Here is a 14193-nt window from a genome sequence, read left to right on the forward strand (position 1 = left end):
TGTTGTATGTTTTAATATAAATTTGCTATCAAGTCATTTCCACCTAAGGGTAACTCTTCATAATTCCCTGCTGTTAGAGAATTTATTTTAAAATAGGAAGTATGTCTACCAAGGAATGTAGTCCAGTATAGTCTTATTTAACTTCCATATACTTCTGATTCCTAGCTAACCTCAGGATGTGCAGTGTATCATTGCACATAGATAGTACAGCTCTGTGTAAACAGGAAATATTTCTAAGATGTCTTGTGTGTTTGTTAGACCCTAAAAATACATTCCGATAAAGACTATTGTTTCTACTACCACTACTTCCTTCTCTGCTCTTGGACACTAAATGACACTTAGATGAACTTGTCTTAATATACTGCAGTGGAAAGGCCAGTTGAACAAACCTTGAATTAGGTTTTCCTTGAGAGAGGAAACGATACCTTTTTTGAGAACTCTGCATTACTAATGGGAATATTTCCAATGGTCCTTTCTGTCCCTGGATATAGGGATTCGCTATTTGAAAGTGATTGAAATGAAGGAATTTATTTTGTGATAACAAGATACAAAGATCACAGAAGGTTCCTGGTACTCATCGCTTCATGAATGCCAATGTATTTAACTTTGTAACTCATGCATTAAGCAGATAATATCCTAGTTTCCTTGTAGCTGTATTTTTTTCTTTATACCAGTCTTGAAAGAGAATGGAGAAAACGGTTTTTGTGTAAAGATGGAAGTGTTTGAGGCCAGTTGTCTGTATGCACAGCTTGCTTTCTTTTATCTTTAACTCTTCAGTCACAAGCTCAAACATTAGAGTTGTGTGGCATACAGTAGTGCAGTATAAGCCATTCTTTGTGTAGCTGCTTTGTTCAGCCAAGGCAGTGGCACTCACCACCTGATGAATGTGCGGTACACATTGAGTTAGTCTGGAAAACGATCTGCTCAGGAACTATACAGAACTCCTGTTCGGTTGCTTCAACTTAAGAAAAGTCATGTGTCTGAGGTGTGTACATCCCACCTCTCTGAATTATGGCAGAACTGTCATCTTCCCCTTACAAGATCTCTGCCATTAGAAGAGTATCTTGTATGTGCAATCTAGAAAGTAGCAAGAGAACCCGTGTGGGAGCATTTGAAGCACAGGTTGGAAGAATCGCTAGAGGAAAAGTGAAGTCAGGGGAAGTATGAGATCTGGGAATGCAAACTGGTGAGAGGAAATGCAGAGGTGCAGGAAAAATTCAGAAAATAAGAATTTACTAGCACCACCAAAAGAAGAAAAATATAATAGCAAACATTTTAACCGTTAACCATACTTTCTTTAAAACTAACAGTTACCAAATACAGACATCAGCCCTAGTACGGAAAGTTTCAGCATTGTTGTTTGAATACGAGCTTTACTGTAACTGTGGTTTTAAAGTGTACTGCTTGGCCTTGGCAGAGACCACACTATGTTCCTCTCTTCCCTCTTCTATTTTGTTCTCTCTTTTACATATTTTCCTTTCAGCCTCTTTCTACTTTCTTTATCCTTTTTCCCCCCCCCCCCTCTTGTTCTCACTTACTTGTAGCCCATTTTCAGAAGGTTTTTTGCACATAATTCTGGTATCTGCATCACCGAAATCATTCCAGTTGAACAGCCCTCATGTTCTAGACTATTAATCTTTGTAGTTTATCTTTATAGGAAGGGTAGATAAGATAGGCTAGGTATTGCTCCATATCACCCAGTAGGGCAGGTTTTTTTGGGGAAGTGACAGTGATGGGTTTTTTTAAATGTGATAAAATCTCTTTTAGAACCCTATATTGGGAAGTAAGTAGTCAAGGAAACAATTGTTGGACTGGAACAATCTTGTGTATAACAGCTGTGGGAAGTATAAGAATAATTCCAGACATGAAACACAGAACAGTGACAGGTCATTTCTTTTCAGTTACTGAACAGAATGGTGTTCTCTGTGTCTGCTCTTGCATGGCCAGGTACTTGTTAATCTTAACATCTAGGTAGATTTTTTTTGACAAGTGGTATCATCTGGAATTGGTTTGGCATAGAGTTGGAAATTCAAATGTGGCAATTCCAAGAGGATTGAAGGAGTTGTCCCCTAACAGCAGGTCTTAAAATACCTGATATTTAGACTGATCTTTTTTTTCTCCCAGTCATTGGCAGGATATGTGCATCTGTTGGGAGGTGTACGGGAGGGTCACAGGTCTAGATACTGCATTGATGGATGACATGGCTATAGTAAAGCTCTGTAATTGCACTTAAACCAGTGTTCACTAGGTTATTTTTCTCATATTCATAGTAGGAATTTTTGTGCAGTAACGTGCAAGTTAATTTCCTTTGTCATGATTAGTTAACTACTCAAGGATTTAATTCATAATGATTTTAGTTCTACAGTAATTTGAAGAACTTTCTGTAGTTACCATGGGAGCAATCAATATTTTCTATTGCTCTATCTCTAAACCAAGTATCTTGGAGGTGAAGATGAAGAATCTCTTCTACATAAAATCTCTTGGTAGATTTGTAAAATCTACCGTATGATTGTTTCATGCTAATACCTATGAAACAGCATCTGCAGCGACTTGACTTTTCTAAGTCTGCTGGGACTAAAATGGAACATCAGCAAAGTTTCAGCAATAAACACGAACATAAATTTAGGCTTCTTGGAACTGTCTTGACACATTGTAACTAGTGGAAACTAGTCTTGAACTTAATTGTTCTTTCAGCTCACACCTAGACTTAGTATAAATACAGAGGTTCATCTCTTCCTCTCACAACAGAGCTCTGAACCAAAGATTGCAGTTAGTCAAGGTCTTCTCCCAGACTACTCAGGGAGTTCCACTGCTGTGCTTCAAAATCAGAACTATCCATAAAGAACAGAGAGATTTACTAACTTACCTTGGCAAAATGGAACTGCAAATTGAATGTATTCCTACAGGAGAAATCATCCGCGTGGTTAGTTGCAATGGAGAATGCAAGACTGTAAGCCTGCTTTTTATTGTTCTCTTTTTCCTTCTTGTAGTGTTAGTTACACCATAACCAACTTAGTCACCATTATTCTGAACTGAGAAATGCCAGTGCAAAAATATGAGGCTTATGCAAGACTGGCTGGTTGTTGGAGTGACTGTAGCTGTGTCATGAACAGTTTTCTCTCACTAGGATGAAATTAGTAGCAATGAATGTTAATATTAAGTGACTGGGAGTTTAGAAAATGATTAAAGTGTATTTCCTGTAGAATACATCAGTGTACCAAAGTTGGCGTGACTTGCCGTTGGTGTATCGGCCCAGCTGTATTTATTCTATCAGAATTCTGGGAGCACTTTCAAACTACAAAGGAAGGGAAACGGCTTTGAAAAGAGTATTTTGATCCTCTTCAATATTGATTGTCCACATTGTCACTGGATTCATGCCGTGAACGCTGTAGGAAGGTTCACACATCAAAAATTCAGTGGTAGAGGAACATATTAATGCACTTGAGGAACTGGGTATTTTGTTAGCTTGTTTTTTTTTTTTTAATTGAGTTCAGGGTTTGTTTGTAAGCAAATGGAAAATCCATGAGCTGATTATTTCTGTTTTGACACGGTAGATGTGAATAGTTAAGAAAAACACAGTACTTTTATAAGAATAATATCAGTTTTCAGTACTCGGAAGGAATGGCCATTCTGTGTGTTTTGCGTCAGAATATTTTCTAATTGGATTTGTGTACTTTCTACTTAAAAGAGTCTAAAGAGAAGGAACCGTGAAAAAACTTTTTTAAATCCTCCTTATTTTTAAATGTACCTAAATGCAACTGTGAATTTGTATCTGTCATAGGTACCTATGAACTGTTTAATATATCTTCAGTTCTGGTAGCAGATTGCTCTGGGGAGAGCCATCACGCACTGAAGTGCACATCTGTGCACGTTACTCCAGTTTCCTAGCATTGCCTTTCTAGTAAGTAATCTGAAACTCGATCTGAAAATTAGCTAAGACGTTTACTGTGTGGATTACACAGTGGTTAGGTAGAGTCATTTTACCTCAGAACAACCTGAGAGCTCTGCCTTGTCAGAAGAGGAGATAGTGGCAGTTCTGGTATTCTTTGGTTTCCAGTAAAAGGTCCAGGAATGTGACTGACTTATTTGCGGTGACAGTAGAGGACACTGGTGGGACTGAATTGTCTTTCCCAGAGGAAACTGTTCATTTAAACCTTATCCCGAATAGCGTGTGCCAGGATCCTGGGGGAGACATCAGCGAGAGAAAAGCTATTGGTTCAGCTTTCTAAAAAGTTTGAAATACTGATTAACAGTCCATAAAACTGTAATTTGCTACTTTGAGAACAGCAGTCTGTATTTGTCAAGTACTGTTAGTGCTGCGGGAATGGCCAGAGAAAAGTAATTTCTGATGTACTGTGCTTTAATATACAGAAGCTTCTAGTTGATACTTTAAACTGCTGCAGGAATGGAAAGTGCAGGGCTTTACTGTTTCAGGTCCATATGTTCGCTCTGTTAGAGTTAAATCACATGCAGAATTTCCCATGGGTCCTGGCTGGAGTGCCTTCGGTATTTCACATGTATGAGATGAACCAGGATGCTTGTTGCTGCACAGAGTGGATGGTTACCCGAGTTCACTCTTTTTGGGGAATCACTCCAGAGTTAAACTTCACCCTTCATCCTTCTAAGAAAGATACACTTTTGATGGTTCCCACAAACAGGCGTCGGTGGGGAGGGGATGGTAAAATTGTCGCCAGTGTCCGAGGTTTATCTGTTGTGCGTCTGGAGGAGACAGGTGCATCTGTAATTTTAAGCAACAGGAACGCGAACCGATTCTGGTAGAGGAGCTTATCAGCAGGATGCTGTTGTCTTGAACAATGTAATCAGGGCGAGCGGGTTCCTGCCTCCAGCGCCGAGCGCTCCGGGAGGGGCCGAGGAGGGGTCAGGGGGCCGCGGGGCCCAGCGCTGCCCGCTCCCACCCTCCCCACCGCCGGCCTGCGCGGCGCCGAGAAGGGCGGCGGGGTGTGGGGGGGAGTTACCGGGCTCCGCGGCCCGGCCCGACCCGCCCCCGCGGAGCTGACGGCAGGTGAGGGCGGAGGCAGGGCCGCGGCCTCACCGCCCGCACTCCGCATGCCCGGCGCTCGGACATGCTCACTAGCGGCGCGGCGCGGCGCGGGCTCCCGTGGGCAGTCGGCGCCGAGGCGCTCGCGGAGCCGCCGCAGGGCCCCAAGTCGCGCGTCCCGGGGGGGGCGCGGAGCTGAGGTGAGCGGGGCGGGGGGGGGGGGGGCGAGCGGCGTGCCCGCGGGAGGGCAGGGCCGGCCAGGGAAGGGCCGGCCGTAGCCCGAGGGAGAGGTGACCGCAGCCGCGATCCGCCGCCCCGTGCTCGCTGAAAGGCACCGGGGCTCGGCCACATGGCCGCGGGCTGCCGGGAGCACGCTGCCGGCTCGGGGGCTGTGCCGGGAGGTGCAGAGGGGAGCCGGAGGCGGCACCGGACGGCGCCCCCGGTGCGGGGGGGGTGGGGGGCGGACAGCAGCGCTTCGGCCGTTCCCCTGAAGTCAGCGACCTTCCCGGAAACTCTTAAAATTTCCATGGTAGAAACAAACGACCCTTTCACAGCAGCCGGCATCCTGGCGGCTGTACGGCATGTCTCCTGCAGCCCGGAGGAGTCCCTCCCCTCCTCTTCCGTAACGTTACTAAATACGCTCCCGTAACGTTTCCCTGATTGTATCCCAAATGCGGCGAGCTCTCCGCCGGGCGCCTGCCTGGGACGGGGTGAATCCCGCCGAGGCTCGCAGGGGAAGCCGGAGCTGGAGTGAGAAAGGGTGTGCCTGGGCGTGGGGGCAGGAGAAAGGCTGCTCTTGAACTGAAACGTGGCCGGTGTGTCAGGGAGGTCCTGCCTTCTTCTGAAGGATGGTTTTCTGTGCATACCTAACTTGTTTTCTACGCTCTCCTGCTGTTGAGTGCTCACTGGTGATATGTCCTGCTGTTGATACAGCACTTAAATTTATGCTGGAATACTTCCTTGTTTGACAGTGCTTGCACAGGTGCCTAAAAGCACTTCATGAAAAAACCTCGTTATTTTTAGTCCCCTCTTATAGGTGGAAATGTTGTCAAACACTGTAACTTCTCTATCCTAGACTGCAGGTCTGCGTCCCCGCTAAGACTTAAGGGTCCCCATCTGTTGTGCTACTTTCTGTGCCAGCCTTCCCCTTTTCTAATATGTGATTTATAGAAGGAGTCTGGCTCTGTGCTGAATGAATGTCTCATTCTAGTAACTTGAACTTTCCAAGTAAGCCAGCTTGATCTGCATCCTCATGTTTGGGAGGATTACAGAAGAAAAATGATTCTGAGATACAATACAGAGGTTATTCTGGTACTTATTCTTCCTGTGACAGTTGGTTGAGGTGGAAGGCTTCTCCAGAACTACTTGTAGGTGGCAGCTGCCTAGTTTTAGAAAGTGACAAATGAGAAGATCTGCTTGGCTGGTGGGACAAGCCATGAAAACAGAACCACATCTTAGAGTAATTGGGAAGGCAGGCATTTTTGTTCCATCTCCATTTGGAGCAATAGACAATTACCAGCTGTCAGCACCTTTTCAAAACTCTTTTAGAAACTGCCTAAGGCTTACAGAACTGATGAGTTCTTAATTTTTACAGTAGGTCCTGGTATGGCAACCACTGTCGTAACACTTAAGGATTTTCAGTTTTGATACGGGATATAATCCTGTGGTTTAGGGAGGGCCTGTAAATCTTCTATTCTGCATGGCAGGGACCACTGGAGTGCTAGACTGTATGCATGCTATCCTAATTTATCATGACATAAAGGATATATATTTTTTTGAAGAAAAAAAAGTCTGAATCATAATATTCTAAGGGAGTGAGAGATCCCATGTGACTCAGGATCCCGAGTGTGCAATTTCTGTTCTCTTTTGCTTAACTAATAGCAAAGAAGCTTGTGATTTACAATACATCTGTAGAGTTTATAAGGGAAATTATACAGATCGTGACAAAATTATTCAAGCCAGGTAGAAGACCTTTTTTTTAATTTGATCTAAGCCCATGGGAAGAAGGACAGTTAAAAACTAGGGGCCAAGAAAGCTTAATAACAGGTTAAATATGGTGTGTGTTTCTACAAATAAGCTCAAACTCTGTGGGTGCCTTTATGCAAAGGTAAAGTAGTATTAGTCTTGTTCCAGTAGTATTCAGACATTTTGGATTTTTCTATTGTTTGTAGTGTCATGTTGCTTATAGGACCTAACCTTACTGTGTTGGGAATTGCATGCTTTCTAGGAACTGTACAGACTCCTTTACCACTGTCAAAATGGGACAGTCTGCACCAAATGCAGGAGAAACAAACTGCAGCAGGTGGCCACGGTCACAGAGCAACGTAAAAACTATTGCTCCCTTGCGTTTCAGTCCATTGCCCCCTCCCTCAGCCCAGTGCTCTCACCTGGCAGTTTTGAATCATTCCCGCATGCAAAACGTTGAGGATCAGTGGGCTAGAGCATTTTGCCTCCCAGTTTGAAGGAGTAACAGATAAGAACTGTTCACAGGGTGCTTTCAAATAACTAATGCCTTCTGTAGGACAAATTTATATTTGGGAAAATGCAATGTGTTACTGGAGCTGCAGAAAAAGAAGTGGAGAGAACTTAAAGCACAGCAGATTTTCCTAAGGATGGTGTGTCATACTGCCCTTTGTATGTGATGCAAATGTAACTAAATCACTTGTCCTTTCATGCAAGCTAAAGAACCATATATAAAGGCATATTTGTACGTTTCTAAAATGTTGCTGTAGGGGAAAACCATTCATATTGTGCTTTGGCTTACCTCTATTGATGACAGTCAAATGTGGTTAAATTTTCAGAACTGATCCAGGTTAAAACAGTAAGTGAAACAAATAGGTAATGTGTCTGGAGCAGTTTCCCAGCTCAGGTCATTGTGTGAGCACATGAACATCTCCGCCTGCGCAAAGGATACGATAGCTGGGATTGAGTGGGGATTGCTCTGTTGGTAGCAGTGGTGCTTCGTACTGGCTTAAAGCAATTGCAATTATAGTATGTATTTGTCTTTTGTCAGGGGTTTTACGGCGTTATATACTGTTTTATAACCAACTTGTGAGTGATGTGATTGGCTTTAACTAGGATTACTCTCTGACTTTGATAGAAACCATACATATAACCTTCTATCATCTTTTGTAGTGGATGAGGTTTGCATGGGTTGTCTTTCTGTGGAATTGTAATACAGTTATTTTTCTGCCCAGAGGGAGCCACTCATACTGTGCCTCTGTCTGGATTGAATGATCTCTGCTGGAAAATATCCTGCTATGCCCTCCTCTGCATACTTTACTCCTTGTTAATGCATTAGTAGGGTAGGTGGCCAGCTCTTCCCAGAAAGCATTAGTAAAGATGTAAGCAAGCAGTGTAAGTAAATGTGAAAGGCTAACAAAGTTTATTATGGTAGAAGATTCTGAGTGGACATACCTCAAGTAATTTGTTGCAACTGAGTCATGTTCTGTGGGGCCCTGCTCTGCATTATTTAAATACTCTTCAATACAATACGGAGCAGCAGGGCCAATACCTTTTCTGTTTAATATGTCTTCAGTGTAGTCTGTCCTGTATTAAATTCCTGTACTGGAAGGCGATAAAGTTTACTATTTAGAACTCCTGTGACATTCGTGCATGCATGGATAGCTCTCCCTGGCTGCTTTTTTCTTTAGAAAAGCACTTGGTCACATGTGAATGACCGGCTAGCTGTTCTTCACTGGGACACTTGCAGCCCTTTAACTGGTTACATTGACCTTGGTCCAGCTTGGCCACCGCCCTTCCTGCAATTCAGTTCAGCTGGTAATAAATGGGCATAGATTTTTAGCATTTGGCAGTACCTTTGGTGTGCTATGGTGTTTGCCTTCTAGGCTGTAACGTCCTGGAGCTGGAAGATACAGCAGCCTGCAGTTATTGGAAAGCTTTGTTACCAGTTGGGCAGTGTAATTGTAGGTGTCAAAGAATGTTATGTCATAATGTGCTCTGATTTTTGCCAGAAAATGGGTAGTCTGTGAATGACAAAGAAATGTTCTATCCCTGCTGCGCCAAACAGATTTTTTTTTTTTCTTTCTCCATAAAAGAGCTTTCAAAAATTGCTGCTAGGCAAAACGATGCACGTGAACAAAATCACAGTTCTGATGGCATTCAGCCTGCTCTTTGGATGCAGACTGGACCTCGTAAGCTATAGCTGCTTTAAAAGGCTGTGCCTTTAAATTATAATTTCAGTAATTTCTTTTGGAGGCACTTTTCTGGTAAAAGTTTACCATGGATGTTTGACTCTATTTCCTTGTAGTGTTCTTATATCTGACCAGGGATTTCACCCTTACAAAAGGTAATATAGAGATGTGGTCCTAATCTTTGAGACAGTGAAGAATAGCCTTTGTAGTGGTTTTAAAACTTCAGGGAAACCTTTGTGTCTTAGCAGCTGAGGTTGCATTTCATTAGAGTGATCTGTGGTGCCTTATGCCAGCTGACAATCACCAGGTGCATTTGGCCATTTTACTAATGAAGAGGAGGATTATTGAAGGAGCTGTAATTCAGCTAGAGAACAGCATTTGTCAGAGGATTTTGGTGAGCTTACAATTGCTTTTTTTTTTTTCATTACCATATACTCAATATTTTATAGTTGTCTTTATGTCTGTTTTCATTACCACCTTCTGCCTGGTCTAGATAGGGTATTCCTGTCCAAGGAAGAATCATCTTTACTTCAGAGTTATTATGACAAACTGAGAACAGAAAAGAGGGTAAACTCAGCTCTCTCACTGTGCTTATTGTTCATGGCTGAAGGGTCCAGTTAAGTCAATGTCCATTTATATAATAAGGAGATAGCAATCTGTTTAGCTTTTTAGAAAATTAAATTCCACTGAAACAGTATAACTGGAACCATGGAAGTAGGAGGAAAACTATTTTTCCTTCTGAAGTATGTCTTTGTATAGTGTTGCAAGTTGGGTTTTTTAAACTTGCTAACAGTAACTAATAACTTCTACATTATACAGTGTATTCTGAGTCATTGTTTACTCAGGGAAATGACTTTCAACAGCCAGACTTGTTTGCTAACTTTAATAACTAAAATATGCAGTTCCACGCATTATAAGGCAGTATACTATAATCAACATTTTTTAAAAACAAGAATTGATACATATTTGCAACACCACACAATGTTGCATTATAAGTAGTATTTCTGCAGTGCAGTTTTTGATCTACAGCAAAGGCTGATGTGTACAATGGTGCAGTTTTGAGAAGAGGAAAGATTATTGCACAAAATTATTGTTTTCTTTTTTCTAGGGAAGTTTTATTGAACCTCCCAAATTAGAGACCAGAAAGCCTTGTTCTCTGTCCACGCACCTTGTTCTTTTAAATAACAGGTTGTCTTATACTCTTAGGGTTTTGGAGTCTGTTCAGAATTGCCTCTTCTGCATCTTGGGAGGGAAAGCCACACCTTTGCACCAGGAAGCCAGGAATTCTCTCTCTGACAGAACTGGAACATAGACAGCAAAACAGATGTTTCTTTTGCCTTCTTCTAAGTGAGCACTGAAGTTTTGTTCTGACCAGTTTTCTTGCCTTTTCTTGACTGTTTATCTGCTGTGTTGTGTTAGCACGTTATTTTCTCACGGATATTACAGGTAGCTTTCCTACCCACTCATTAGAATTATTAAGATTGTAATCATAACCAGGGGTTTTATACCTGGTGGTTTTTTGGAGTACTGAACAAACAACACCAATTGCACACAATGCAATATAATAGGGTTTGTCCATCGGTTTGTTTGTGTGGGAATGAAGTGGGGGCAGCTGAGTGCCTGACTCGCATGTGAAGGGACAGTGTGGAATGAGTGTTTGGACTGTTAAAATGTAACTTTTGAAGATATTTCAGATCTTCCCTTTGAATTTATGCATTTCTGAATTTTGTGGTCAGTTTTCTTCAAAGCTACTAAGTACCACGTAATTAGAAAACTATTGCAACTTGGAAGAGAAGATTCAGAGCAATATGATTATTGGAAAAGCAAAGTAATGTATAATGAAAAACTGCTTTTATATCTGTTGCACCTCTCCAAAAACAACAAAAGTACCTATCATGTTTCTTAAGTAAACCAAACACTGCATTTTGAATAGTGTATTCAAAATGTATATTTTTGATTTCTCCTAAAGTCACAAGCTTTTTTGGCCACAATTTTGTTTGAAAATAGGAAAACTCAAGGTCTCATTTGAATATGAGGGCAAACATAAACTATGTGACTTCCAAAACCTCCATTTTATTTGTGCATGGATTTATTGCTCTTAAAGTTGGATGAGGGGATCAAAAGCAAGTTCTACAGAGAAGTACAGAGTGTGTTTTTGTGTGCCTGATCGTAGCACCCTGTGGGAATGCAGATGATTTCTAACTTTAATCTTGCTGATCATCTGTCCAGAAAGCTTGTGGATAGGAACAGCAGCTTATGGAGCAGTTAGCAAAGCTAGAACATCCAGTATTTGCTTAAACAAGCATGGTGGGGGTTTGCATCACCCCTAAACCTTATGAAAGCATTGCTTACCATCTCAGAATTTCTCATGTTTTACTTTTGTACTTCCATTGACACAGTTAACTGTACAGTGCTGTGAGAGTCCTAGGAGGATTTGGACTTACTGAGGGAGCCAGCATGCTTCCTTGGGCATAAACGTGTGCTGTTATGACTGTAGGATGTCTGGATGAAAGCTAGCTTGTTTCTGGTCAGCTAGGGTGTAGAAGGAGAAACTAAAGTATGGATGCACATATCAAGGTGAGACACTGTTGATTGGATAGGGAACTTTCATGTTCATAACCTTAAGGAGATTTGAATATTTTGTGCTGGCTGAAGGGGTGGGAGTTTGAAAGAGAAGTAGAGGCTGAAAATGTGTGGGAGACCAGGCAGAGAAGTGGAGGGTGGAAAGGGGTGGGAAGCCAGAAAGAAAAGTAGAGACTGAAAAGGGGTGGGACACCAATAAGAAAAGTAAGAGACCAAAAAGCAGTGGGAGGCCAAAATGGTGTGGGAGGTCAGCAAGAAAAGTAGAGGCCAAGAAGAAAAGGGAGGCTGAGAAAGTTTGGGAGGATAAAAAGGTGTGGGAGGCAGAAAAGGTTGGGAGGCCAAAATAAGCCTGTGTAAGAGATCCAACCAATCTTATTTTGCTCTCCTTTTTTCTCTGCATCCTCCTGAAGTAGTGGATCCACAGATAATTAGCAGACCTGAAGAAAATTAAAGTTCAGCCTTCTGAAATAACTTAAGGACGAATGCCTGTATCTTGGCTCTCTTATTATTTCAGTTGGTGCTTAGTTTCAGCACTTACAATTTTGGTTTCCAGCAGAAAGCATTTCTTTAAATTGTTTGAAATCTTGATTGTTACAGAAGTACAGATGATTAGTAGCGCTGCCTGTCAGTTAGATGTTGCGTGCCTTAAAATACTATCCTTTAAGATCACCAAAAAGATGTCTCCTCAATTCACAGAAGAAACATTGCTCTCATCACTTCTTATGCAGGGATTGGAGAAACCTAGGAGCAATTTGGGATAATGGAAGGGATAATTTATGAACTTTTATGAGGTATTTCTAAAACAGGTGTGTTAGAGACCCTAGAACATTTAAGAAAAAAACCCCATGTGACAATATAATGATGTAAGCACAGTATCTTTTCTTTTTGCCTCATATAATTAAAGAGTGCGTGGGATGATGGTTATGGGCCATTTGTATATTTAGGAAAAGCTTTCAGACATTATTTGTCTCAAGTATAGACTAATCTGATTTGAGATAATTGTGTCCTGATACAATGAAGAAATAGAAATGAGAGCAAAACAATAAAGAAAATAAGAGTCAAAGATGAGCAGCTCTTCCTGGAGATTAGTGTAGACAGTGACCACCTTGAAACCTTCCTCCACTGTGTCAGTGAGAGCTACCAGAGCAGGGGTGCCTGGTGGTGAGAGCCTGGCAGGAAGGGAGTATTGGGAGTAAGGGCTTCTGTGATGCTCTGGTAGTTTGGTCATGAGGGCACCATGTGAAGAGGAAATGTTGCGAGAGATGTGAAGTTCTGTATGCAAAAATTTGGAGAGCGAAAGGGGTTGTTTGATCGATCTCTTTAAACTGAAACCTGAGCAGCTGCCAAGTGTCTGTTTCTGCTCCGATGATTCCATGTCTAGGTGGGGACATAGGGGAGCTCCTTCCAACCTTAAGCCTTGAATATATTTACCTGGCAACTGCTGCTATCCAGGCCACTTTTTTCAGCTCAGCTTGCTACGGGAGGAAAATTCCTCAAAGTGGTTTTGTGTAGGATGAGAATGTGAACTATGTCCAGGCTGAAGTCATGGAACTCAAGAGCTGCGCTCAAGTAACAGTTTACTTTTTTTCGAGAGGCTTCAGTTGAATTGGATGTTTGTCATTGAATGCATTTTTGCCTAAAATACTAATAGTCTGCCATCAGAAATAGATAGCCTCTGTGAAAGGATCACATTACCACCTGAGTGGAAATGGGGAGTGGAAGAAAATCGCTGTTGCTGCAGGTTGAGTGCAGGTGTCCAGGAAGACATTTTTTCTGAGCGTTGTACAAGCAAGCTACTACTTCCCAATGAAAAATTTTGTTGTGACAAATCTTGCTTTTTATTTTGGATAGGCTGGAAAGGTAATTCTGGTATAAAGGTCTAAAAGTAGCTGTCAGCTTGAGACCTAACCTTCTGTTTTGAGCAGTGAATTTCTCTGGTTATTCTCTCTAGCACTGTGCTGAACTCTCGGAAGTGCTTTTCAGGGCACACTTTCACTGGCCCCAAACCAAATTATCTTAATTGCAAACCACTTATCTGTACTGGTGGTTAGTCAACACAAATGTGACACAGTGCTCTGTAGCGTAGAAAATCAATCAGCATTTAGTGTGGGCTAGATTGAGATGTGCAGATTGATAGGGAATGGGAGGGTTGCTTTGGGTCAGTAACTGGCACAGTGATGAGCGTGTGAAGCAGGCTTCCCCCCTCCCCCCCTCCTCTCTGCTTGCAATCAGAGTGCACCATCATCAGCCCTCATTTCTAAGGCACCTGCCAAAGCGTGTCAGTTGTTCACAATCTTGTTGGATAGCAGACCGATGTATTTGCTAGGCATGTTTCTGCTGCCAAATCTGGTGTGACATATATAGCCACATACCTCAGGTTAGGTAATCTGTATTGTTGATTTCCTGATTTTGGAACACTACAGCTGACACTCCTGTAGTCTCTAGTGTCATTCCTGG

The 14193-nt window shown here is 42.2% G+C and overlaps 1 protein-coding gene across 3 annotated transcripts in view; it reads left to right on the plus strand.

The window, feature by feature from the left end:
* Window positions 1-5051: 5051 nt before the first annotated feature.
* The window catches only part of MYO1C (myosin IC), a 55462-nt gene continuing 46320 nt past the window's right edge, over window positions 5052-14193 (plus strand). Inside the window, exon 1 of one of the 3 annotated variants that reach the window (XM_075771295.1) lies at window positions 5052-5199. In XM_075771295.1, coding sequence (XP_075627410.1) covers window positions 5068-5199 — 132 coding nt within the window. In that variant the 5' untranslated portion in view covers window positions 5052-5067. The remainder of the gene's footprint in view (window positions 5200-14193) is intronic. The other 2 variants (XM_075771294.1, XM_075771297.1) reach the window with 2 other exon arrangements.

This window comes from Balearica regulorum, chromosome 19 (genome assembly GCF_011004875.1).
Source record: "Balearica regulorum gibbericeps isolate bBalReg1 chromosome 19, bBalReg1.pri, whole genome shotgun sequence".
Taxonomy (NCBI): domain Eukaryota; kingdom Metazoa; phylum Chordata; class Aves; order Gruiformes; family Gruidae; genus Balearica; species Balearica regulorum.